The 27,099-nt window shown below is 44.6% G+C and overlaps 2 protein-coding genes across 6 annotated transcripts; both read left to right on the top strand.

Annotated features, from left to right (window-relative positions):
* Nucleotides 1–850: 850 nt before the first annotated feature.
* Nucleotides 851–6,289, top strand: LOC103099279 (protein phosphatase inhibitor 2-like). Of its 3 annotated transcripts, XM_007483198.3 has the most exons (8): nt 851–1,132; nt 1,563–1,670; nt 1,914–1,985; nt 2,285–2,373; nt 2,457–2,558; nt 3,960–4,103; nt 5,386–5,538; nt 6,121–6,289. In XM_007483198.3, the coding sequence occupies exons 1-8, from the start codon at nt 906–908 to the stop codon at nt 6,177–6,179; spliced, it is 954 nt and encodes a 317-aa protein (XP_007483260.1). In that variant the 5' UTR covers nt 851–905; the 3' UTR covers nt 6,180–6,289. The 3 variants fall into 3 exon arrangements, with proteins under 3 accessions (XP_007483260.1, XP_007483261.1, XP_007483262.1); XM_007483199.3 differs by lacking the exon at nt 3,960–4,103 and having other exon boundaries at nt 857–1,132; XM_007483200.3 differs by lacking the exons at nt 3,960–4,103; nt 5,386–5,538 and having other exon boundaries at nt 857–1,132.
* On the top strand, nt 6,164–26,957 carry ACAP1 (ArfGAP with coiled-coil, ankyrin repeat and PH domains 1). Of its 3 annotated transcripts, XM_001370168.4 has the most exons (23): nt 6,164–6,300; nt 6,884–6,944; nt 7,553–7,610; nt 8,753–8,872; nt 9,423–9,476; nt 9,559–9,617; nt 10,018–10,201; nt 10,558–10,602; nt 11,244–11,339; nt 11,880–11,954; nt 12,087–12,196; nt 12,616–12,667; nt 12,819–12,919; nt 13,553–13,670; nt 14,953–15,170; nt 16,645–16,714; nt 16,873–16,967; nt 17,215–17,384; nt 18,193–18,365; nt 23,095–23,204; nt 23,337–23,447; nt 25,364–25,413; nt 25,583–26,957. In XM_001370168.4, exons 1-23 carry the CDS (start codon nt 6,261–6,263, stop codon nt 25,681–25,683), a joined length of 2,271 nt encoding a protein of 756 aa, XP_001370205.2. In that variant the 5' UTR covers nt 6,164–6,260; the 3' UTR covers nt 25,684–26,957. The 3 variants fall into 3 exon arrangements, with proteins under 3 accessions (XP_001370205.2, XP_007483263.2, XP_056673613.1); XM_007483201.3 differs by lacking the exon at nt 25,364–25,413; XM_056817635.1 differs by lacking the exons at nt 6,164–6,300; nt 6,884–6,944; nt 7,553–7,610; nt 9,559–9,617 and having other exon boundaries at nt 8,798–8,872.
* Nucleotides 26,958–27,099: the final 142 nt, after the last annotated feature.

Below are 27,099 nucleotides of genomic sequence, written 5' to 3'. Positions count from 1 at the left end.
AGAAATCCGTTTTCTCCATCTCCAGAATCATTAAACCTCCGACCGAGAATTGGTAAAGATCTTGTGTTTTATTAATAAGGCTTTGTACACCGAGGACTATCTAACCCGCTGCAGCACTGAAGGAAAAATGAAGCTTGCTTTTGGGCTTAAATCAAGCCCGGCATTAAGGGGCTCTCAAAACAATGAGTGACGAATGGGACGGTAGTTTTAGCAATGGATAACCAAAAGCTGGACGTGAACTGAATAAGAATTAGTTCCAGAGGGGGCCTTTGAGCTCATCAAATGCAACTCACCATCCTTACACACTCCAATTTAATTTTTTTTTAACAGAGGAGGAAACTGAAGTGGAAATGACTTTACCTAGGGCTAAAAATTAGTTCCATCAAGGCTAATGTCAAAGACCCCCAAATATATTTAATCTCACGGACAACCGCAAGCAAGAACCTAAACCAAGAACTGCCGAACCAAAAGCCTAAGCATCCCCTTTCTCCAGATCTACCCCACTCCTCGCTGACTAGGCAGCTATTTGTATGACGTCATAATGACGAGGCCCGCCTCCCTGGACTATCGGCTCTGTCATTGGCTAGGTTGGGTAGTGGGGGGGAGGGCAAAGTGGGAGACAGAAAAGGGGTACGGGGGGGGGGCTTAAAGAGGGGGCGGCAGGGAACTGAGCTGAGCCCCGGGGCTCGAACCGTGACTCCGCCCACCTCCACTCCCCCGGTGGGAAGGACGAGGGGGCTAGAGGAAAGAGCATCCCCCGAGGAGAGCGCAGAGGAGGGGAGAGTGGAGTGCGGATTTCCCCCAGCTGGCCGTGGTGGGGGCGGGGTCACGGGGGTGGGGCTATGTGGGGCGGAGGGGCGGGGCGGGGCAGCTGAGGGCGGCCCCCGGCTTTGGGGAGGGGCACGATGGAGAAGCAGGAGGCTGTGGGGGCCACAGGAGGGGGGGGTGGCCTGCACGTGACGGCGCCCAACACTCTGGAGGGGCCTGCCGCTGGCCTGCATTTGTCCGAATCCAGCTTGCACTCCGGGGAGCTCAGCCCATGTTCAGTCTCCAGCTCCACTGATGAGCGACCCCGGGGCATCCTGAAGAACACCAGCACCATTATGGTGCAGAGAGTCCCCATTGGGGAGAAGTAAGGGGGCAGATGGGAGGAGCGGAGAGATGGGGAAGAGGGAGAAATGAGATGGGAGAGGAGGGAGTCCATAATAACAGTTTGTGCCACGTGGGAGAGGGGATAGGCTGAGGGAAGAGGGTGACCCTCTGAGGACTCCTGGAAGATGAGGTCTAAAAAAGGGGTGAGGGAAATTGAAGGATCAAGGAATTTGAAGCTGGAAGGGAAGGGACCTTAGATGTTTAGTTCAACTTCAGTTGAGAAAATTGAGATAAAAGAGTTTAACTTGGCCAAGTTGTCAGTTTTGGACTTGGAATCCTTCATACCAGAAACCACCTCCCTGCTTAGCATTCTCAGTATCTCTCAGGGACTGGGGGCTGACAAGGGAAAGGAAGCACAAGATTCTGAAGGGGAACTCAGGATACCCCTCTCCATGATTCTCCCAATCCAGGAAGAAGTCCCAACACTGGGACGAGATGAATATCTTGGCCACATACCATCCATTGGGCAAGGACTACGGACTCATGAAGGTGGATGAGCCCAGCACACCCTACCGCAGGTCACATGCCAAACACAGGTCCCCATTCACCAAGTACATGGAAAACAGGACACAGACCTTGGCTGTGACAAGCCTCATACCACTCTTCTTCCCAGGGTCCCATCCTGCCCCTAGGGCTTCAGACTTAAGACCTTAGCTAGTCACCAGAATTTGGGGGAGGGATCAGTCTGGATGGATAGATGCTTGTTTTTGTTTTTTCCCAAGGCACTCACCTTTCTTCCTTGCCACACCCCACATCCTTAGGCTGGAAGACAGTGAAGAGGATCTGAGAGCAGGGACCTCACAGGCAGTGTCACCTGAAGTGCTTGCTGAGAGGTGGGGGCTCCTTGGCCTCAGCTCTCCTTGATGAAGGACCCAGGCGAGTCTGGCCAGCACCCAACCCTTGGGTCCATTGGGACTCCCTTCAGGGACCCATATAATGGAAGAAACTATAGCTCCCATTTGGCTCTGACATAAAGGTGCAGTTGGTGGTAGAGTCATCTGCCCTTTGAGAGATATTGGGAGTTGTAGCTTTCTCTCCCCATTTGGAGGCCCTCTGCCACCACTACCCCCATCCCCACTTCCCTCTCTTCAGGGCCCTCAGTGCTCTCTTCCCCCCACTCCCCTTCCCCCAGGCTTGCATCATTGGACAGTTTTTACCCCAAAGTTCTTCAGTTTGGAGATAACAACACAGGTTCCAAGGACAAGTTAACATCTAAAAAAAGTGAGACTTTCAGCCAAGGGTAGGGCAGGGGTGGTGAGGCTCAACTACTGGCCCCAAGGGCTTAGTTCTCTCCCATTCCACAGTGCAAAATGATTTTGAGCGGCATCGTAAGGCTCACTATGATGAGGGGAAGTTCCTCAAAGCTCAGAAATTAGCTGTACAGGATGATGAAGAGGAGCCCCCAGGTGAGTTAGTTTTCTCTAGGTTTCCCAAGAAAATATCTGGCTCACTTAAGCTCTATGGAAGGGTCCCAGATCCCCACTGGATTTTCCAACTAGAGAAGGAAGGAAAGAGAGGGAAAGGAATGGATGAATGAGATTGATTAAGAACTGCATTGGTAGCAGTCTTAGAGGCTAGTCAGCCTTGGTATTAGTATCAGGGATTCATGGGAATTATAATAGGAGTTCATCACTTCCTGATGACCTCCCACCCCAGGAGAAAAGACAAAGCAGGATCTTTTATTTAAGGCACAAATTCCAGAATTGATTGATGCACTGTCCTGAGTCCAAGCCCCAGTCTCTAAATGAGGGTAAGGTGGGGTAGGGAGGAATGAGAACATCCCAAATGAGATAGAAGAAATGGGGGTGGGAAGTGAGAAAGGCTGAGAGTTGGAATATGCATGGGAATGAAGCTATAGAATCCATTCTTAAGCATGCTCCAACCCCCTGCTACATAGGAATTGATTGAGCATGTATGTATGGAGCATCATGGTTCTTCCCCTTATTCCTACTTCCCCTCTCACAGAGATTAGATTCTCCCATAAAGCTCTGTGGGGAAGAGATTCTAGGCAGAGAAATGGGCTTTATGTTCCTGATCACCTTCAGAGTAGAAGAGCCAGAGAGTAAGAGGGATTAAAGACCTCAGGAGGCACTTCCAAACGAAGAGGGACAGAAGCTCCAATAGAGTTAAGGTGTTGGTATAAACATAAATTAGAGAAGCAAATGAAACTAGATAAGGGATTTTAAGTTAAATGCCTTAAGACTTAGGACCTGCCAAGGTGGGAAATGGGTTAGGGTTAGACTGTATCTGACAAAGGAGAGATGTTCAGGAGATCCTGGTTAATCTAAGAAAGAATCCTCAGATACCTCTGATTGGGGATGGAAGCGAGAGCTTGCTCCAGCCCCCACCAGAGCAGGACTATTACAGCAAAGGGACACACGTGAAGTCGGCAAAACCCACAGTTCTAGAAAAGGATACAAGAATCGGAGAGATGGTGAGGCAGCCCTAAATTGTGAGAGAAGCGGTGGATTAGGAGTCAGGAGGACCAAGAATTTTTAGTACCAGCTCTGGCACTGACTTGCTCTGTGTGTGACCTTCAAGAGTCTATTCTATAATTTGGACTGCTTTATTTTGTCATGTGTAAAATAAAGGAGTTAGACTTAATGTGACCTGTGAGGTCTCTTCTAGTTGTAATACGTCATAGTATTAGGGCTCAGGGTGGGAGCTGGGGGTCCTTTCACTGAATGTATAGATGGGAGAAATAGATATGTGGGCCAGGTAATGACTAACTGGAATGGAAGGAAGAGATATTGGTTTAGGGGGTCAGATGCCTGCCTTCCAATATCTGAACCCCAGGGTCCTTACAGGCACCTCTGGATTGACCTGGGTTATAGAGAAGCCCTTGACCTCCCAGGGAGTCCACCTGCTTGGTCTTACTGGACAGGCATCCAATGGAGAACAGAAGGCTACAGAGAAGCCTCTGACTATCACTATAGCACAGTCTCAGCCTGGTGAGGGGCCCATGACACTACCCTTCCTTAGAAGATCCTTCAGTGACTCCCTATGTTCTCCAAACCCCTCCACTTTCCCAATTTTCCCCAGATATGCCCATCACTGCTTTCCACCCCAGTCCTCTTCCTGCTAGGTTCCTTCCTGATATCCATTTAAGGAATGTTTCCCATTAACCCTCCTCCCACACTCACATTCGCACATACATATACATGCATTTATAGGTGGTACAATGAATGAGTGGATAGAGTAGAGCCTGGAATCAGAAATGCCTGAGGTAAAATTTAGTGTTAGAGAGGAGCTGTGTGACCATGGGCTCTCTTTGCCTCTGTTTTCTCAACTGTAAAATGGGAACAGTAGTTTTCAGGGTTGTTGAGAGGATTAAATGAGATATGTGAAAGACACTCAGCACAGTTTCTGGCACATAGCAGGTATTAATGCTTATTCCTTTCCCCCTTTTCAAGATTCATCAATGCCCTTAGTGATTTGGGAGACTTTGAGTCTTCCCTTTAATACAAATATTTGGTGATGCAAAATGAATGTCTAAGGAACATTAGTCTGGAGTTTCTGCCATTAAAGATGTAGACATTTATTAAAAAATATATATAAATGCCCCTTGTTGCACATTCCCTACCCCTATCACCCCACAGACATATGTTTTGTTTTGTTTTTGTGTGTGTTTTTTAAAGGACTTTACCAAAACATTTAAAGCTATAATGTTGTTTAGTCATTTCAGGTGTGTCAGACTCTTTGTGATCTCATTTGGGGTTTTCTTGGCAAAGATATCAGAGTGATTTGCCATTTCCTTCTACAGCTCATTTTACTGATGAAGAAACTGAGACAAACAGGGCTAAGTGATTTGCCCGGGATTACATAGCTAAATAAAATGTTAGAGATGCATTTGAACTCTGGTCTTCCTGACTCCAGGTCCTGTACTTTATCTATCATGCCAAGTAGCAGCTCATTTAAACCCAATAGTAATATTAGTGATAAATGGAAGCATAAATATCAGCTGTGTTTTAATCCTAAAAAATATAAATCACATGATGCATTCCATTCCCTACTCCATTCTTCAACTATTTTGCCAGTTGCTGGCTGACTATTTTGCCTACTTCTAGTTCCAACTCTATCCCTTCTTCTCTTCTCCCACCCAACCAAGAACCCTTCTCAAACTTTTTCCCCAATTACCCTATTCTAGATCCCCCTAGGGCTGCCTCCTCTTTTCCTTCTCACAGCCCAGAGAACTCATGGTCTGATTCCTACCCTCCCCACCCAACTTCCCAGGCACAGCCCTACCCCAGAAGCGCAGTGGGTCCCCTGTGATGTCTGGCTGGTGTCACTGGCTGATAACCAAGGAACTGAGCTGGAAGAGCTCGGGGATTCCAGACAGAGATGCTGGGGAAAGTCAGAGGGCCTCGGGAGGGCCGGAACGAAGGCGTGAGTCACAGAGCAGGGTTGGACCTGAGATATGCTGGGAGGGAGAAGGGGAACTAATGCTGTAATTGCAAGGTCACAGTTAAACTGGGTTGGGGGCAGCAGTGACTTCCTTTCTCATTGCATGAGAAAGCTTCTGCTACCCCCATATGTATAAAATGTAAAAATCAGTCTTACAAAACAGTAAACAGAAGAAAGGTTTTCTTTACTGTAAATAATATTACTATGGGTTGGTGGAAAGAACCCTGGATTTGGAGCTAGAAAAACCCAAGTTCAAATCCCAGGATGATCTCTTCCTAGTTTGGATCTTGGATAAGTTCCTTCACCTCTCTGGGCCTCAATTTTTCTGTGACCAAAACAAATAATGTATGTGAAAGTGCCTTAAGAGTGTAATGGGGCTTTCTAAAAGTAACATCATTAAGAATAACAATAGTAAGCGATGAAGATGGGAGTCTCCTTTTAATTCTTTGGGAGCTATTCTGTTCAGTAATAAATGTACTCCCATTCCCTTGCATTCTAGCCCCCTGCCCCATCCCCAATAACTTTCCCTAACCCTAACCTCCCATAATTCCCCCCATCATCCAGATGAGACACTTCGTCTACACTGGAGTCAGGAGGAGGATGCTGTTCAATGGAAGATGTAGCCGACTCAGGAAACTGGGGACAAGGGGGAGGGGGAGACACTACAGATACGCCCCACCTCCCCAGTCTGTGACCACCCAGAGATGGACAATAAAGGACAACAAAAAAAAGAGTGGAGTCCAGGTGCATGGGATTCAGTGGATGGCTGGGTTCTGAGCAATAAGGAAATGAGTAGGAAAAGAGGGAAGCATGGAAGGGAAAGCATGGGTTGATACAAAAGAATCCAGGAAGTGAAATGAAAAGGCACATTCAAATACCACTGAACATGAATCTGGGATGTAAAATAAGAACATGAAGTTGGAAATTCTGGAAATAAAACAACCTTGTTGGAGAAATTATGGGGGTAGTAGAAAACAAGGAATGGGAATGAAAGACAGAGGCCTAGGGACTTGAGGAAGGAAGCATCACGATGGGGCAGACACCCAAGAAAGGGAGGGATCTTCTACTTCTCTGATCTCAGACCTCCTCCACCAGCCTCAGGCCCCACCTTCTGCCACTCCCAGTCAGCCCTGACAACTAAGGGTGTCTTTCATTTGCCACCCCTTTCCCCTGGGGTGAGAAGACCTCCCTACAGAGTCCTTTCAACCCCAGAAATAAACGATTATTCTCCTTAAACTCTTACATCATCCCCTTCCTCCCCTCTGGGGGTGAGCCTTCTTTACATCTCCACTTCCACCCCAGAGAGAATTAGCCCTCTTCTCCACAGTGCCCAAGATGACTGTCAAACTTGATTTTGAGGAGTGTCTAAAGGATTCTCCCCGATTCCGGTAAGTGCATAGGGTTGTAGGGGGGTGCTTTGGGTGAAGAGGATGCTGGAAGTTGGGGGCAAAGATAGCAAGTGATTTCCTGCCTCCCTTTTTGGACATCCTCGTTCATGTAAACAGGGCTGAAAAACGGAAGAGTATGGGGGCCAAAATGGGGTCTTCTTCAACTCTTGACAGTCCACCCAATGGGCCCCATATGTCTGTCCCTGCCTATCCAATCTCCATAACTGTTGCTCTTCTTTCTTCTCTCTGAGCTCCCTGTCCCCCACCCCCACCCCTATCACCTGCTTTCTGGGGAGGCTATGAATTTCCTGTCCTTACCACATCCACCACCCTCTTGATCCTTCCTGCTATGGCCTTACCCACTGTCTGCTAAAACACCAGAGGTTTCCTTCCAGCCTTCTTCAGACTCTACTAGTAGAGTACAAAGGCATCTTCCAGATCACTAAGCCCATAATTCCAATTCCAAAGAGGGAAAGTGATTCACTTAAAAGCTACACAGAGAGGGAACAGCAGAGACCTCAAGTTATAGGATGTCAAATCTAGTAGTCCTCTTTCCTTATTCATCCTTTCTTACCTCCCCATAGCATGTATGTGATCTTCCTTCCTAGGGCTTCCATTGAGTCTGTGGAATCTGATGTGTCAGAATTGGAAAATCGTCTGGAGAAGGTGATCTCTTGGAGACGGAAGAGAGGAAATCGAGACATAGGAAGCAGAATAGAAGATAGGGGGAGAGAAGATCTAGGGGAAGAATTGGGAAGCCAGTGCAACAAGTGTACACTGAGCCAACAAGTGTACTTATCACCAAGCAAAGACAGGGATCTCCCCTTCCCCCAAAGCTCACATTTCTGAAGCTCTTTAAAATTTACAAAATGCTCCCCTTTTCAACATTGTGAGGTAGTCTGGCAAAATTGTTATCCTTGTTTTACAAATGGGGAAAACGAGGCCTAGAGAGGTAAAGCCATTTGCCAAATAGTCCTGAGACTAGAAACTCTTGGCTTCCAACTCTTTTTTTTTTTTTAATGTTTACTTGTCTTAGTATCAATTCTAAGACAGAGGAATAGCAAGGGCTAGGCAATTGGAGTTAAGTGACTTTCCCAGGGTCACACAACTAGGAAATATTTGAGGCCAAATTTGGGTTTCTAACTCACATATCTAGTGTTCTTCAATTAAAAAAAAAAGTCTCAGCTCAGCTAGGGGATAAAACTCCAGACCTGGAATCAAGAAGACCTGGGTTCAAATATGGCTTCAGATACTTAACTGTGTGACACTTGGCAAGTCATAGCTCTTGCCCTTCCATCTTGGAATTGTTATTAAGACAGAAAATAAGGGTTTTGGTTTGTTTTTGAGTCTCTGTGTTCTGAGAAACTCATTGCTTTTTTAGAGAGATATTCTCATATATTTTCATATAGGACATGAAACTTAGAAAAGAATAAGATAGTATTAGTGCTCTCTAGTAGTGCAGAGAAGGGGAGAGATCTCTAGTCCAAGAGTAGACTGGGAAGGCTTCTTGTTAAGAATCAAAGCTGTGCTTTGAAAGGAAGATAGAATTTTGGTGAGTGAAGACAAGTGGAAGACAGAATGGTAAGAAAGTTGAAAATGATGTGAACAAAAACCAAGCTCTCAGTGCATATACAAAGTTAATGAGGAGCTTGGCCTAATTGCCAAATCATGGTATATAAAAGGGTGATTAGTGGTGAGATCTGAGGGAAAATGGGAAGGTAAAGAACTATGGCCTAAAAGGTATCTCCAAGTTAGAAAATGGATTTGGGGGGCCCTGAGTTATGACCCATCTTTCCCTTGTTCCCTAGCTCCTCAAACTCAGTTCTAGTCTACTGGAAAGCGGACGACATTATCTTACTACTTTTCGAGCCTTCATCAGTGGCATCCAGGAACTCTCAAACCTGGGTCCCCCAGAGCCCATGATGACTGTAAGTCCCAAAGGCTAGGAAATTTGGGGACAAAATAGAAAAAAAATTGCCATACATGTTTGTTTCAAACTTTTCATATTTAGCAATTTTAATGAGAGATATTGCTGGCAATAGCACTTTCTTAAGGAAGAACTCCAGTATTCTGCAGAACACAATTTTAAAAATGCTAATCTAATTCTAGGGCATCTAAGTGATGCATTGGATAAAGCACCAGGCCTTGAGTCAGAAAGATTTGAGTTTAAATCTGGGCTCAGACACTAGCTATATGACTCTGGACAAGTCATTTAATACTGTTTGCCTTAGTTTCCTCTTCTGTAAAATGAGCTAGAAATGGCAATGGCAAGCCACATTAATATCTTTGCCAAGAGAACCCCAAACTGGGGTCATGAAGAGTTGGACATGACTGAACAAATCTAATTCTACTCCTATCCTGTTTAAACACAAATTTATCAGACTCGGAGAGGAAAGGCAAAGGAGCAGGGGCAGTGTGTCATGGTCAAGTTCTAGGGATATACCTCACTGGGGTCTCATTTACCTTATTCCCTTTTAGGAATGCCTGAACAAATTTACTGAGAGCCTGAGTCACAAAATCAACTGCCATGAAGTGAGTGGATAGATGGGGGTGGGGGGCATCTTTTTTCTTTTTAAAATAGTGTTTCAGGTCCTAATCATCTGCTTTCTGCCAGGATCTCTTGAATGCCACCCAACAGACCCTAAAACAACAGATCCAGACTTTTGTGAAGGAGTAAGGTTTTTGTTTGTTTGTTTTTTAAAATCTGGAGCCATGCTAAGTCTTCACTTTCCTTTATCTCCTTTTCCACTAACTCCTCACAGAAGTCTCCTACTCTTTGAAGGGAAGATCAAGAACACCCCAAAATTCAAGGAAGTGGGGCATTATAGTCTCATATTCTCCCCATTCTTTAGCCTCCAAAGCTAGATATCATTTATCTCATAGTCTCCACACCCAGCCCCAAATTTTGAAGGAGATAAAACCTCCTTCTCACATCACATCCCAGAAGTCTTAGGTTTAGAATCTACTGTATAAGTTTGGGAGTGTATCAAGAAGGCTCTTCTAAATTTAATTACGCCATTATTTCTTTTGAGAGGATATGGTAAGAGTTTTGGACCCTTCATTTCTCCCTTAGGAGTCTCCGTGGTTTCTGGGAAGCCCGAAGAGAGTTTTGGAAAGGAGCAGAATACCTAGAAGCAGCTCTCAACCACAATGCTGAAGTCCCCCGGCGCCGAGCACATGAGGCAGAAGAAGCAATGGCTGCACTGAAGATAGCCAGGGCAGGCTACCAGGGGCGGGCACTGGACTATGTACTGCAGGTGACACCCCTTCCTCCCTCCATTCTGATTGGGGATCAACAATGCTGTAGTCCTTCCCAATATTCTAGAATAGGAGCTTGAGAATGGGAGAGGCATGAAAGATTTTGAAAATATGAGGACTAAGGGGAAATCCTGGGAGAGTCACACAGTCTTCGGTAAGTAGGTGGGGTGACTCATGGATAAGCCATATCCCATCTATGGGCCTTAGTTTCTTCAATTGAGGAGAAGGTTGAATTTTTCAAAGCCATTCTGGCTGTGATGCTCTATGATTCTGTATTTGTGGGATGGTTCTGGGGATTAGAAAATCTACAAGCTTTCCCTTGAGTTGTCAGGAGGATTGGCCTTGTCTTCCTTAGATCAATGTGATCCTGGACAAGAGGAAGTTTGACATCATGGAGTTTGTAAGTTGGGGTAATAGGGCTTTGGGAGTATGGAAGTGGGAGAGATAGGTGAAAGATGGAGAAGAACTCTTTGTGTGGGAACAAACATCCTGATAGAGAATAACAACAGAACAATAAAAAAAAACAGACAGAAGAAAAGCAAAGAGCTCATACCAAACTCTTCTCTCCTGGTCTTTGGACCTAGTCAAAAAATATCTTTTGGCAATATTGTGATTCAGAGTTGTCATTGCCCAGACCTTCAGTCTTCTTCTCTGACATCTTGGGCAATTTTCAGCACAGCATGCCAAAAAAAAACCAAACCAAAATGTTCCCTGGACACTTAAAACACATAGGATCACAGACAGAGGCAAGGAAAACCCATCCAAATAAATAAAATCCACAAAGCTATACTATTCCATAAAGAGTTTCTCTAGCTCTCCAGCTCTTCTCAATCTGCTTGCCTACTGTGCAAAGACCAGTTTAGGGAACATCTCAAGATGTTCTGACTCCATGTTTTATAAACCATCCATCGACATCATCAGGGTAGGAAAGAGGGGATAATGCTTTGATTAGGGCTATTGGTAGGAAGCCATTGCCATGATTCCTTAATTGTACATTTTCTCTTCTTCTCCCCACCCCACTTCCCACTCTCCACACCCAAGGTACTTCGATTGGTAGAAGCTCAAGCAATATACTTCCAGCTGGGTCATGAAGAACTGAGTGGGCTAGGAGTCTACCACAAAGAGCTGGGGGCCCAGGTAAGGGATGCCTGAGGTGGTGGGTGAGGTAGGGTTAAAAAAATATGAGGGTAGGGGCATCTGGATTGACTCCATGATAGAAAGCCAGGCCTGGAGATGGGAGTTCCTAGAGGTCCTGGGTTCAAATTTGACCTCAGACACTTCCTAGCTGTTGTGTGTATGTGGCCCTAGACAAGTCACTTAACCCCAGTTGCTTATCCCTTACCCCTCTTTTGCCTTAGAACTAAATATTTAGTGTTGATTTTAAGACAGTAGGTATGAGTTTTAAAAAATTAGGATAGAGGGAAGTTTCTTTTTGGGGGGAGATGGAGAAGTTTCAAGAGTGAATATAAGAGACTTGGATGTAACTGGGATGGGGGAACATGTACAAAAGGAACTGAAACTAGAGAAATATGTAGTAGATATTTTTATGGGGCTGCAACGGGAAAAGTCCTCTTTCCAACCTTTCTTCCCTCTCCATTTTCATTTTGCCCCCCATCCCCAGGGATAATGGGAGTTGGTGGCTCTAGCTGTGATACTTTTCTCCCCCACTACTTACAGTTGCACAAGCTTGTCCTGGAGTCTGCACGTGAAAAAAGAGACATGGAGCAGAGACATGTATTGCTGAAGGAGCAAGTGAGTCCCTAAGGGAAATGAGAGCAAGAATCAAGCTGGAGATCCAGGTGGAATGGGGAAGGGAAAGTTTCTAGTCCTGGTCAGCTATCCTGTATTATGTCAGCCATCCTGTATTATGTTTGGTTTCTCCAGGAACTAAGTGGAGAAGAACCAGAACCAGGCCTGAGGGAAGGACCAGGGGGGTTGGTGATGGAAGGACACCTTTTCAAAAGGGCCAGTAATGCCTTCAAGACATGGAGCAGGTAAGGTCACTGCTACCACTTTCCTCCCCCACTTCCCATTCTTTTACACATGCATTTAACTCCCCAAATTCTTTTCCCACTGACTCCTGGTCCCTTTTTAGCCCTCCCCCTAGAATAAGGAATTTAGATTGGTGACCTTTAAAGGCTTCTCCCATTCTGACCTTCTATGATTCTTTGATATTAACTTTGTTTGAGTGATTTCACCCATGCCATGCCTAATTCCTCTCTTTGTACAGCAGCCCCTCTTCTCCTCCTTCCAGTATTTCCCCATTGTTCAGTTGTAGTAAATTGAAAAAAAAAAAACAAAAAAACAAGCTTATATTCTCCCATTTCTTTAGTCCCCTCAGTTTTTCTCCCCACCCTTCCCATTTTCCTCCATCACATATCCACTCCAGCTCACTCAAAGTTCCCCATCCTAGGCGCTGGTTCACCATTCAGAAGAACCAGCTGGTTTATCAAAAGAGATACAGGGTGAGTAGTGATATTTGGGGATGAAAAATGCACAGAGATAGAGATGTGAAGGGTAGAGATTGGCTAGATTCATGAGTCCTTGGTGTCAGGATGAGTAGAAGGGGCGCTGGGGTTGGTTGGCAGGCCAAATATCTGCCTCTACATCCTTTAGGACCCCATGACTGTGGTTGTGGATGACCTTCGTCTGTGCACAGTGAAGCTCTGCCCTGACTCTGAAAGAAGATTCTGCTTTGAAGTCGTGTCTCCCACCAAGTAATGGGGATAGGGAATATGGTGGAGGTGGGGGGTGGATCCGGTGTTGAGGAGGGCTTAGGAAGAGGATTTGTCTTTCAGTACCCCCTTTAGACTCCCAGGTCTCTTAAAAAAACTCACTCATTAGGGTTACTTGGGTACATGTCCTGTCCTGACCCTCTCTCCCCATTAGTCCCAGTTTAGGCTCTTCCTAGTGATGTCACCTTACTCAGTTTCCTCTAAAGGAAAAAGGAGATAATATTTGTATTGTTCAATTCACTGGAATATCACATGGAGAGGCCTTTGTAAACGCAACTCTTTAAATATGGGATGACCTTCTCATGGGCAGCTGGGTGGTGCAGTGGATAGAGCACTGGACCTAGAGTCAGGAAGACTCATCTTCCCAAGTTCAAAGTTAGCCTCAGAGACTGGGTGATCCTAGACAAGTCATTTAATGCTGTTTGCTGCCTCAGTTTCTTCATCTTCAAAATAAACTGGAGAAAATGGCAAACTTCCAGTATCTTTGCCCCCCCAAATCCTAAATGGGGTCAGAAAGAGTCAGATATCCCTGAACAACAATCATCGCCGGCTCTGTTCCTACTTCTACATACTGCCTCTGTAATCTTTTTCTTTGCCCACTCCCCAACCCCCTAGGTCCTGCTTCCTCCAGGCTGACTCAGAGCAGCTTCTACAGCTGTGGGTTAGTGCTGTTCAAAACAGCATTGCTACTGCCTTCAGCCAGGCGCAGGAGGAAAGAGGCTCTCTGGACCAGGTAGGTGTCCAGGGACATGACAATGAGGAGAAACATTAGAAAAAACCTTGGATAACAAGTTAGAGGATCTAACCTGCTCATTCCACTTAATAGCTGTGTGACATTCAGCAAGTGAATTCCTCTTCTATCTCATCTATAAAATGGAAACCATCCTGTGGGCAGATACTACCTCCCCAAAAGCTACTCCAGGTTACAGGCAGTCTGTGGGTAGGGCATCACCTCAAGCTCATGACCATTGAAGCTCATGGATCTTTAGCAATGAGTTTCCTTTTACCAGGCCAAACAGAAGGTACATGTTATTTCAAAGCAAAAGACGTGGAATCTAAAAGCTATATGGCACAGTGGTCAGTGCTGGGCCCGGAGTCAGCAAGACCAATCTTCCCGAGGTCAAATGTGGCCACAGATACTTACTTACAAGCTGTGTGACCCTGATGGTTGTTGTTCAGTCCCTTCAGTTATGCCTGATTCTTTGTGACCCCATTTGGGTTTTTCTTGGCAAAGATACTCAAGTAGTTTGCCATTTCCTTCTCTGGCTCCTTCTACAGATAAGGAAACTGAGGCAAACAGGGTTAAGTGACTTGCCCAGGTCACTAGACACAGCTAGTAAGTGTCTGAGTTCAAATTTGAATTTAGGAAGATGAATCTCCCTGACATTCCAAGCCTGGTACTCTATCCATTTTGCCTCTTAGCTGAATCACTGGTAAGGGCTAGGCAATTGGGGGGGGGGTGAAGTGACTTACCCAGGGTCACACAGCTGGGAAGTGTCTGAGGCCACATTTGAACCCAGGATTTCCCGTCTCTGGGCCTGGCTCTCAATCCACTGAGCCACTCAGCTGCCCTTGAGGGAACCTTCTTAGTTCTTAATCACACCCCTGGTCCCAGCAGATATTCCCAGGGCTCCATTTTATCCAACTGAAAATATTGGGGAGATTACCTTCACTTATCTCTTCCCCAAGTCATGCCCATGATGTTTTATGAAATTCACTGGGACTATGATCCTTTGTTGATCATTGCTTTTCTATCCTGCATTCTGATCAGCACATGAACAATGTCCTTAGGTCTCTAGGTAGGCCATAAATTTCTAACCTTCAATTGTTCTGTCTTACCTGAAGGATTTTTGTAAGCCTTAAAGTTTATATAAAATGTGAGTCACTGTTATTCATCTAGGGTGAGGAGAGGCTGGGAAGGAAGTGGGGGAGTCTAACTAGCCTTCATCTATCAATTAGTCATAAACCCTCTTTGGGTTGGATGGGGTGTCTCCTGAGGTATCTTTTTCCTGCAGGGCCCCTCTCACTCAGCCCCAGGCTCTGCCTCCACCCTGGCTTGTGGAGGAGCATCCAGGGGGATAGGCCGAGGGTCTGGTGTGGCAGGACGAGTGGCAGCCCAGGTACAGAGTGTGGAGGGGAATGCCCAGTGCTGTGATTGCCGGGAACCTGCACCAGAATGGGCGAGCATCAATCTTGGCGTGACCCTCTGCATCCAGTGCTCTGGAATTCACAGGTTGCAACCCTTAGTGCCTCAAGATTTCTCTCTAGAATATCTCCCATGGATTCCCTTCCTCAGTATCCCTTCCCTACCCTCAATACATTTCTTGGTGCTCTGTGCTATGGAAGATCCTGCTTACTCAGCCCTCAAATTCTTTACATGAGCCCTTTGGAATCCCTACCCCAGCTCCTTAGTCTCTTACACCAATGACCTACATCACTTCCTAGGATCATAAAACCATAGGATGTCAAAGATGGAAAGAACTCTGAGGTCGTTTAGCCTATAATTACCCTAACCAGTTTGGCTTCACAACAACTGGAGACTTGAAATCTATAGACAATTCATAAATGCTGTTCTGGTTGGAAGTATTTGAAAGTTTGGACTATAGCAGGGCTAAAGAGGAGAGGTCAGGGAAATGGTAAAACAAAATAGAAGCCATTGAGCCCAGTTTTTGTTTTTATACAAAAAATGGCTACATGTAAAAAATGTGTTAGATACAAGAATTTCACATTTAATATTTTAGAGGGAAAAGATCACTGGCGTAGACATATTTTCACAGAGCTCCCATTCACATCACAGAGAACACCAGCATTCCAAAGAACACAAGGAAATGCTGATCTTGTCCAACCCCCTCATTTTACAGAGGAAGAAATTGAGGCCCAGAGATGCCCCACACCCCTATTATATATAACCCCTTCTCTCCATTCATTTTCCTTCTAGGGATTAATGCTTCCCTTACTCCCCACCCCATCCCCCATTTCCCCCCTCCTCAGTCTCTCCATCTTTTCCATCTGTTTCTCAATATTTGCCTATTTACCTCTTCTCCAGAGTGAGAGCTGGGGGCAGCAAGGTTCTTCCTAAACCAAGGTCATTAGGTAAACAGGAGCCTCACCTCACATTAGGTTATGCTGAGTCTGAGCCAAGAAAGAAAGGAACATGGTGATTGGAAAAGAGCCCAATTCCCCTAAAGTAAAGAGGAGAAAAAGAAGGATGTGAAATGGAATAATGGCAGCATTTGATGAGAGTTAGCTTCTTAAATCTGAGTTTGGCTACCTACCACTGTCCTGTCTCAATTTCAGATCAATTCACCTGACTTTGGTTATGAGTCTGTTATGTGCAAAAAGCTCAATGCTAGGGGTTAAGGGGAGAACCAAAGAGGAGAAAAATAGAGGCTCTATCTCTGAGGATCTAACTTTACCTTCATAGCTGGTCATATCCCAAGAGGCTCAGATTTAGAAATGTATAATAAAAGCTTAGCAGTGTCTAGACGCAGCTCACTAGGCTGTCAGTCTAACCCTATTTTATAAGACGGAGAAAACTTAATGGCTCTACTCTGATCTCTGTCTCTCATCAGCCTGGGCTTTGTTAGCATGTACACCCACCAAAATACTGCCTCCCCTTTATTTATGAACTCTCTACCCCAAATCTATTTTCCAAAATCTATAACAACCCTAACTGGCCTTGTCCTCCCCTTGTCTCTCCTATGCAGGAGCCTAGGGGTTCATTTCTCCAAAGTCCGATCTCTGACCCTTGATTCCTGGGAGCCTGAACTGGTGAAGGTGATTCAACTAGAAGAAATTTGGAGGGGTAGTGGGGTGACAAGCAGAGGGCCAAGGAAGCCTTCAAGATCATGGGGAAATGTGTGTGTGTTGGAGGGGATTGTTCATGCCAGTTATTTCATGCCTATATTCTCCATTGCCTCCACCATTTCATGAAGCTAATGTGTGAATTAGGGAATGTTGTCATCAACCAGATCTATGAAGCTCGAATACAGGACATGTCTGTGAAGAAACCTGGACCGACCTGTTCCCGGTAAAGGGGTTGATGGGTGTGAAGATGGAAAGGGAGTAAGCAGACATAGGAAACAGAGTTTTAGTTGCCTGGATTTTCCTGGGACTGACCCTGGTGAGGGAGAACTGATGTACTAAAGATTTGGAAAGGAACAGAGATCCTTAGAAAGGAAGAGATTTGAGATTAGGAGCCCTAGGATTGGAAGGAGAAATTACCCTGTTTTCAGCCTTCCTTCATCCATTATACTATCTCCTACTCTCCCAATTAGGCAGGAGAAGGAGGCATGGATTCATGCCAAATATGTGGAGAAGAAATTTTTGACCAAGCTGCCTGTGGTCAAAGGACGAAAAGTGGGACGTGGCCACCCCCGAGGGCAGCCTCCATTGCCTCCTAAACCCCAGCTTCAACCCCGACCAGGGAACATAGGGGCCAAAACAGGTATGTACACAAATCAACCAGAAGGAAATTTTTAGATATTCCTGAGGAGGTGGGTTTCAATCTGTTGCTGTGGATACTATGGAGAGACTAATATTAGTAATGCTTAGTGTTGATGATCTAAAATAGGGACAATGAAATTATAATGCCAAAACAATGGGAGAAAAGTTCAGAACTGGGTAACTGAGTTACATTGTATGTCCTATTTAGACTATAAAGACTAGAAACGACTGGGAGGAGGGAGGTACCATAGGATAGACTAGGGTGAGATGGAAGCACTTGTGGAAGAGATTGTGTTGGCTTGAGTTTGGGAGAATGAATGAAGCATAAAAAAGTTTGAGTTAAAGACAGAGGAATGAACATGGTCATTGAAAGCTTGAGACTAGACTCCCAGGATCAAAAGAAGATAAGGTTAGAGAGATCCTCAGAGCCAGAAGATTCTTAAAACTAGGTTCTAGAGTTGGGGTAGGGGTCATGCAATCTAGGCCCTTGCCTCTATACCCAACATTTGGTGCATACTATAGTAGTAGTAGTCTCTCGGTGATCGAGAATGACTATAATATAGTGCATACTATAAACATGAGTTTAAGAATTCTTTTGGAGCTCTAAACACCCTCTCTCCTACCTCCTTAAGGGACTCTCCTCCAGGTATCTGGACCTGAGCTTCTGTCTCCCCTACTATAATTCGAAGAGGGTTTCCCAATAGTTTAACCTGTATCTTCCTTCATACTATACTGTTATTTCCAGGTCAGGGCATGGAGGGCCAGGGGCAAGAGACATATCCCTACACTAATGGTTAACCCCCCAACAGCACTACCTTCTGGCGAATCGGGGTGCTTACACCCAGGAGCCTTGCTGTTCTGGGCTGCTGGGCCACACCCGTCTCTTCCCACCATGGCTGATGCCCTTGCCCATGGAGCTGATGTCAACTGGGTAAATGGGGCACAAGAAAATGCAACCCCTCTCATTCAGGCCACATCTGCGGTGAGAAGATCCTTGATTCCTTCCCTTCTGCCTGAACTCTCATTTTCCTTTATCCCAACCCAGATCCCATCTCCCTTGTCTCCTGTTTGGCTCTGTTTTGCCCAGACATTCTTCGACTTCCTGCCTGAAGCTCAACTCTTCCCTTAACTCCTTTGATAAGAAAAAGGAGAGATCTAGATGAAGTGTTCTGTAAACAGAGAGAAGTAGGGGGAAGGTGGGAGAATAAGCCTTTATAAAATATAGCACCTACTATGTGCCAGGCACTGTGCCAAGCACTTTGTAAAGATTATCTCATTTGATTTCCATGAGAACCCTGTGAGGTAAGTGCTATTATTATGCCTATTTTATGGAAGAGGAAACTAAAGCAGACAGAAGTAAAGTGATTTGCCCAGAGTCACACAGCCAGGAAGTATCTGAAGCTGTATTTGAACCCAGTCCAGATTCTATCCACTAGACTACCTAGAGCTGGAACCAAATTGTTCTAGACCTGAAATGCCAAGCTGAGGAGTTTGTATTTTGACCTTAAAGTAATAGGGAACCACTGAAGATTTTCGAACATGAAGGCCTTAGTCAGATCTGTACCTTAGGAAGATTATTTTGGTAACTGTGAAGGGTATTGGAGAGGGGAAAAATTGGAAAGAGGGAACACCAGTTAGTAGCCTAATACAATAGTCCAGATGAGAGATCATGTAGACTTGAACCAGGATGGTTGCAATGAAGACAAAATAGTATTGTTAAAGAGAATTTGTGGAAGTGGGGTTGGGGAAGGAAATAATAATAGCTAAGATTTGTGTAGCATATACTATATACCAGACACTGTCAATGCTTTACAATTGTTATCTTATTTGATCCTGACAACCATCCTGGGAGATAGATGCTATTAATGTCCCATTTTATAGATGAGGAAACTGAAGCAAAGAGAGTGACTTGCCCAGGTCACATAGTAAGTGTCTAAGAGTTAAACTCAGGTCTTCTCTCCAGGCCTGGCACTCTCTCTACTTTATCCACCTGCCTGCCTTAGGAAAGGGGAACAAATATTTATTAAATGCCTCCTATGTGCTAGGCACTGCACTAAATTGTTACATCTCATTTGGTCCTCACATCAACCCTGGGGAGGAGGTAGGCACTTGAGGAATGTGGCTCAGTCAAAGATGACAAAGGTTTTGAACCTGGCTAACTGTGAAGGATGCTGGTACTATCTATATAGAACTATATACTATAGTAATGGAAAAGTTTGAAGAAGGATTAGATTCAAGGTGGAGATGCTAAGCTCAGTTTCAAAATGCTGAGTTTGAGGTGTTCCTGGGACAGCCAGGTGAATTGTCCTACAGTCAGACAGCTGTTGATAGATGCATAAGTTACAAATCCAAAGGAGAAATGATGGTTGTCTGGATGACTTTGGGAGTGTCTCCCACATAGAGTCGATCCTTAAACCTTTGATATCATCAGTGTAGAGCTTAGAGGAAAAAAAAAAAGAGGCAGAACTTTGGGGAACACCCAAGGGAGCAGCAGGAGGAGGAAGTTAAACCAGTGAGGAAGGCTAAGAAGGTGTGGTCAAAAAGGAGAAACCAGTGTTTTATAGAAACCCAGGGTGGGGAAGAGAGTATCCAGGAGGAGAGGGGACAATTAATTATTGCCTGCTACAGAAAGGTCAAGGAGGATTAAAACTGAGAGAAGACAGAGTTTTAGCAAGTAAGAAGGCACTGAGAACTTCAGAGAGCAATTTGAAAGTTATGGTCAGAAGCCAGGCTGAAGAGAGGAAATAAAGACAGGAAGTACAGCCTGTTGGTTTTGTTGTTGTTGGTTTTTTTTTTTTTGCTTTTGACAAGTTTTGTTTCAACACATGGTATATATACTACATTACTCCATGGTGCTTATAATGTAAGATCCCTGAAAATGGTTTTTTTTAAAGGTTCAAATGAAATGCTCCTGCCCTACATATGCATTTAATAATTTTTCCTCTTACAACAAATGGGTGAATATATTGTAAATTAGTTCCAGTATTATCTAGTGTTTTTGAATATTTTATTTAAATAGTTTCAAGTTAAATTTATTTCTTTTAATTGTTTTAAATATTTCATTTCAATAGTAATGATGTCTATGGTTCTTTTGGTTTGCTTTGCGCCTACTCTGTGTCATCTTGTCTTTAGATTAGTCATATTCAGTTTTCCTTATGATTCAGTAACGTATCATTGTATTCAAATATCTTGATATGTTCAACTCTTCCCTAGTTCCCCATCTTTTGTTTCTAATCAATGCTATCACAAGTAGTGCTACTCTGAATATTTTCATAGAGATTTGTCACTTCTTGTCCATTATCTCCTTAAGGTTTGGACCCAATGGTGAAATAATGGAATCAAAGAATCTGAACAATCCTTTTAACTTTTCTTGTTTTTGCTAAGTTGTGTTCCAAAATAGTTGAACTAATTTTTAAGATCATCATTTGTTTTTACCATTTTTACCATCAGCCAATCAGGTAATGTTCTTGCTTTCCCAAGTCCCTATAAACATTGAATTGTTCCATCTAAGATAATCTTGGTTTGATGAGTATGTAGTGATACCTCAGGGTATCATATCAGGGTGCTACCTCCAGGTAATTAAACTTGTTTTAATTTATATGTATCTATTATCAATGTCAAGAATATTTTTAAATTAAAATTTTTATTTATTTTCTTTACCTCCCACCAGTCCCCCTATTAATAGAAAAGGAAAATTAAAAGCCTCATAACAAATATGTATAAATCAAAAAACCCAAAGTCATGAATTGGTCATATATAAAAAAAATATATATATATGTCTCAATCTGCATCCTGAATCTGTCACCTATATTAGGAGGTAAGGGGTCATGTTTCATCATCTAGCATCGTAATTGGTCAGAATTCTTAAGCCTTTCAAAGTCTTTATGATGTTATTATAGAAGTTATTCTTTTGGTACTGCTAATTTCACATTGCAATCTGTTCATGCAAGTCTTCTTAAGTTTCTCTGAAGCTATGCCCTTTATTTTCTTACAGGACAAAAGTATTCTATTATATTTTATATCATAATTTGTTCAGCCATTTCCTAATTGAAGGGGTACCCCTTCAGTTTCAAGTTCCTTGCTATCATAAGAAAATAGCTGTTAGAAAGATTTTTTCATATATACGAGTCCTTTTCCTCTTCCCATGATCTCTTTGAATTAGATGGTTATTGATTGCTTCTTTTAAACCCTTACTTTCTGTCTTAGTAAACTGATAGAAAGGGCAACGGCTAGGCAATCAGAGCTAAGTGACTTGCCCAGGGTCATGCAGCTAGGAAATGTCTGACCAACTCCAGGCTTGATGTTCTATTCACTATACTACCTTACTGCTCCTGCATTTCTTTTTTTTTAAGAGCTGCATGTTAATATTCTTTGACCACTTAATGACTGGAGAATGGTTTTTGTAGATTTGTGTCAATTTCCATTTAGATTTTGGATCTTAGATTTTGTTAGAAATGTTTGGGCAAAGATTCCCCCCCCCCCAATTTATACATTTTCTTATTTTAGCTGGATATATTTAATTTGTACAAAAGCCATTTTTATATAATCCAAGTAATTTATAGAAATCAGTTGAAGGAATGAACAAAGAGAAGAACCTTAATACAAGTGCTATAGGATAAATTTTTTTCTTTCAAGAATTCTTTTCGCTATATCCCATACATTTTGAAATATAATCTCAAAACATTTTTTTGTTGTTGTTTCTATGGTTCTATCTGTGACCCACTGTTTAGGGTGTCAGATATAAAAAAAATCTCCATTTAAGTCTATGTATTTTGTTCATTTTTCCTTTATTGATATCTTATGTGCTCTATAAAAGAATGTGTTTAAGATTTCTTTTTGCATTTATTTGAGATTTTTGTGTCCTAGCTCACACTTGGTTTTCTTATATGTTGCCCGAAATATATGTCTCTCCAAGCTCTGTCCTCTAGTTCTGTTACTTTTACTCATGGATATCTGGTTATCATCTGGTGTTTTCATGTGTAGCTTCCTTCTTTCTTCCAGCATCAGTCCTCTCTTTTCTCCCCAAGTACCTTCTCTGTCTCCACCAATGTCTCCTTTACAATACAAAGTATAATATAGAAATGTCTACTAGGTTGTGATCAAGACAAGAGATATATTCCCTGCCTTCCCCACCCCCCAAATTCCCAGAAGCTTATATTCACCTAGGATGATACCATATATGCATGGGTAAATACAAAGCTGGGGTGGGAAAAGGCACTAAAAACTGGAAGGAGCCAGGGAGAATCATGAAGGAGATGACAATTGAGCTGATTCTTAAAGGGAGAGAGGAGGATTAGAGAAAGAATTAGTGTTTAGTAGGGAGAGCATGGAAGGCATGGAAGATGGACTGGTAGAATTGCATGGATGAGGGACAGTTAGGTGGCTCAGTGGCCTGAGAGCCAGGCCTGGAGACAGGTAGACCGTGAGTTAAAATCTGTCCACAGACACTTCCTAGCTATGTGACCCTGGGCAAGTCACTTAACCCCCATTGCCTAGCCCTTAGTGCTCATATGCCTTGTAACCAATACTTAGTATTGATTCTAAGATGGAAGGTAAGGGCTTAAAAAAAATGTATGGAGGCAAGAGATGCCATAACAAATTCTGAATACTTTGGCAGTCCAACTCCTCCTCTGCCCCCTTTCCCAGACCCTATCTTATCTATTCCTTCCCTGATATCATTCTTTTTGACTCTTTGACTTTTATTTTTTCAGAACTCCCTACTTGCCTGTGAATTTCTCCTACAGAATGGAGCCAGTGTGAACCAGGCAGACAGCATGGGGAGGAGCCCCCTCCACCATGCCACCATCCTTGGCCATACTGGGTATAAACTAGGATTCCTGGGTCCCCAGGGGAGGAAAGAACAGATGGAAAGGAGGGGACAACCAAGAAATGGCTGGGGCAGGAGGTTAAGAGTAGGGCAAAGGAGGACCCCACATCCATTGTTTCCTTTCAGCTTGGCCTGTCTGTTCCTGAAGCGGGGGGCAGATCTGGGAGCTCGGGACTCTGAAGGGAAAGACCCTCTGACCATTGCCATGGACACAGCCAATGCAGACATCGTCACTCTGTGAGTCCTGTGAAGATGAGGATGAGTATCTGGGAAGGGGCATGGGAAACAGGAGCAGAATGAAGATTATTGGGATGGGGCCTGAAAAGAAGTAGAACTAAAGCTTAAAGCCAGGATGCTGAAGACCCAGGAGGGCAGAGTTTTGAAGAAAGGGTGGAACTGAGAGGCATAGTGTTGTTCAGTAAACAAGGGTCTCCTATAACATCAGAAATACTTCATACAGTATGTAAAGCCCTTCAGGGAGAAAGAAGTTTGGGGGCATGGTGGTAAAAATGGAGCAAAGCTAGGAGGTGGCTTAAAGATCATCATGCACCCCCTTTACCTGACAGCTGAAGAAATGGGCCAAAACAGGTCCTTTCACCCAATTCTAGTTTTTCCTGTGATGAGGAATGCATTATCTCTGTACTCACAGAGCTTATAACCTACTCCATACATCTTTTTCTGTATGAAGAAGGCAGCCCTTTGCTGAGGACATGGGTATCACACTTTACATCTGACAGCTGCATTTCATAGTCACTTTGCTTGATCCTCACCATCTATCACAGGTTACTGAGAATAGGTGACATTATCCCTAGTCTCACAGGTAAGGAACTCATAAAACTGAAATAATTTACCCAACCTGGACTAAGAACCCAGGTCTCCTAACTCCAAAGTACAGTTTCCCACATATAAAACTAGAAGGAAAATAAATGCTCTAGGGTTTCAGAAGAGGGATAAATCATTCCTGGTTTGGGGGAGAGGGAAGACTTCTGAAGAATATGGTAGTTATAGTAAGCCTTGAGGGACAGTTTGGTAGCCAGGCCTGGAGTCAGGAGTACCTTGGGCTCAAACCTGGCCTCAGAAACTTCCTAGCTATCCAGAACTTCTGTCCTAGAATTGATACTAAGACTGAAGGTAAGGGTTTAAAAAAATTACGTGGGAGGCAGCTGGGTGGCTCAGTGTATTTTGAGAGCCAGGCCTAAAGACAAGAGGGTCCTAGGTTCAAATCTGGCCTCAGACACTTCCTAGCTGTGTGGCCCTGAGCAAGTCACTTAACCCCCATTGCCTAACCCATACCTCTCCTGCCTTGGAGCCAATACACAGTATTGACTCCAAGATGGAAGGTAAGGGTTTAAAAATAATAATAATGTGGGCCTTGGAGGGTGACTAGCATTCCAATTAATAGAGATATAGGAGAAGAAAACATCAGGCAAATGAGAGCCTGGGCACAGAGGAAGGATTTGTGAGAGAAATGAATTTATGTTCAGTAGAGTATAAAGCTGGAAAGGTAGGTAAGGGTCTGATTATTAGGTCTAGGGGTCCTAGAATGCCAGGCTGTGCAGCTGAGAATTTATTCATGAAACTGGGAAGCTATTGCAAGTTTTGGGGTAGAGAAGTGACTTCTTCCTATCTTAGCTTTAGGAAACATACTCTGAGCCCAGTGTGGCAGATAAAGAGGATTGAGGAAAGAGGAGATTATTATAGTAGCTCAGGCCCAAGCTAAGTAGATCAAGAACTAGGAGGTAGCAGTAAGAATGGAAAGACAATTAACTGGAGGCAGTTACAGGACTTGGCAATTTATTGGTTGAGGGTGAGTGTGGGGAGGGGTGGAAGGGGAGGATATTGAAATAATACAGGGATTACTAAATGGAAAGTTTGTCAGGAGCCGCTTTCAGGAACAGTTCCATTTTGGACCTGTTACCTTTGGGTGGGGGTGGGGGGGGGTGTTCAAACAGCTTAAAGGATAAGAATGCAGGTTAGACAGGCAATGGATGTGGGAGCCAAGAACATCCAATGGGACAGAACCCAGCTCAGGGAAAGGAGAAGTACTGAGGAAAGCAAAGGAATATGGGACAGCACGGGCATGTGGTCTGAGTGATGAATTAGGACAGGAGATAAGGCCAGGCTGTACACAAATTCCTTCCCTTCTGCCTCAGGTTACGTTTGGCAAAGATGAGAGAGGTTGAAGTGGCCCAAGGGCAGGCAGGTGAGCTGTCTAACCCCCAGAACTGTGTGTCCCTCTCCTTTGGATCCTATTCCCTTTATGAATTAAGGCTCACGGCTGCCTGGACCCTGAATGCCCCCAACTCTTTTCAGAAACCCCAAAGCCCGTCAGCCTCCAGCTTCTCTCTTCCTTCCTATTTCCCTCACCTCAGGAGATGAGACGTATCTGGACATTTTCCGAGACTTCTCCCTCATGGCTTCTGATGATCCAGAGAAGCTGAGCCGAAGAAGCCATGATCTCCACACCCTCTGAACTGGAGTGCTTAGACCCCCAACCTTCCCTTGGAATCATTCACTTAAAAATGATTTCTCAGCTCCCAACATGTCTCCACTGTATTGGTGTGGAGGAGTGGATTGGGGGAGAGATAGAAGTGATGGGGGGAAACCTACAAAAAGCTAAGGGATTTGGGGGCAGATTGGGGGACTCTAGGTATAGAGAACTGCCAACTCAGGATGTTTCAGAAGACCCTTAGTTCGGGGGTGAAACATTAGTAATTTAAAAAAATAAAAGCCTCATCCTTCCATCTTAGAATCAATACTGTGTAGTTCCAAGGCAGAAGAGAGGTAAGTGTTAGGCAATGGTTAAGTGATTTGCTCAGTCACCCAGTTAGGGTCACCCAGGTTTGGTCACCCAGTTAGGAAGTATCTGAGCTGAGATCCAATTTGAATCCCAGGATCTCTGGTCTCTAAGCCTGGCTCTCAATCCACTGAGCCACCTAGCTGCCCCCAAGCATATAGAGTATTGATGAAATGTTACCAGACTGGTTAGCCAGAAGGGTGGTCAATCCTTCCCTCCAGTATGGGTGAGCTTTCCCTACCTCTTAGGGGTAGAGGGGATCCAACTGGCCCAGGAATCTGGCCCCAGCTTTCTTTTTCCAGAGGCCGGGACATTTACTTTTCCTATTCCTCCCAAATCTTGACCCCTCCCCTAAAGGGGGCCACGGAAAGGAGACCAATTATTTCCAGGGAGAGTTTCAAGACTCAGGTTCCCTGTCTCTCTGACCCCACCCTCCCAAGATACCAGGAATGTGATGTCTCAGCGCCTCGGTCAGCAGGAATTCCGAGGCCTTTTCCTCACCCGGGGAACTTCCCCGGAGCCCAGGCTATTAACTTCAGTCCACTGCAATCTAAAACCTTCGGCTCTTTAGAACCTTAGGAGAAGGGGGCGGCAGGGCGCGGGTGGACTCGGGTGTCCCTAGGCAGCCAGAGATGCTTTCAGTGCTGGTGGCCCAAGCCCCAGGCTCAAAATAGGAAAGAATCGCTGTCAGGGCCATTCAGGAATCCATCCTAAGGAACCCTTAGCTGAGTAAGAGATGCCTTGCACAACTTCGGGGTGTGCTAATCCTCTTTGCTGGAAGACCCCCTAATGTAGGGAAACCTCCACACCCAGAAACAGTCGTTGCCTCCCTTGGAGAGAGTTAAGGGAGTCTTCCCTGACTGCCTGCTCTGCTCCACCCGGCTCTCTCTCCTCCCCTTGGGTACCCAGGCGTGGGGAAGGAGGAGGGAGGGTGTTGAATCTACTACCCTGCACTCTCCGCTCCAGCCTCCAGGGAATTCCGCAGCTCATATTCAGCTCTTCCTCTCAGTCCTTCCCTGTCTCCTCCCCGGGGCGGGAGAGCGTGGTCCAGCTCAGCCCTAGTCCCCAAAAGGCAGAACAAGCCGGCGATGC

Source organism: Monodelphis domestica, chromosome 2 (genome assembly GCF_027887165.1).
Source record: "Monodelphis domestica isolate mMonDom1 chromosome 2, mMonDom1.pri, whole genome shotgun sequence".
Taxonomy (NCBI): Eukaryota; Metazoa; Chordata; class Mammalia; order Didelphimorphia; family Didelphidae; genus Monodelphis; species Monodelphis domestica.
The sequence above is the reverse complement of the archived record's forward strand: the minus strand, read 5'-3'. Positions and strand labels throughout refer to the sequence as shown.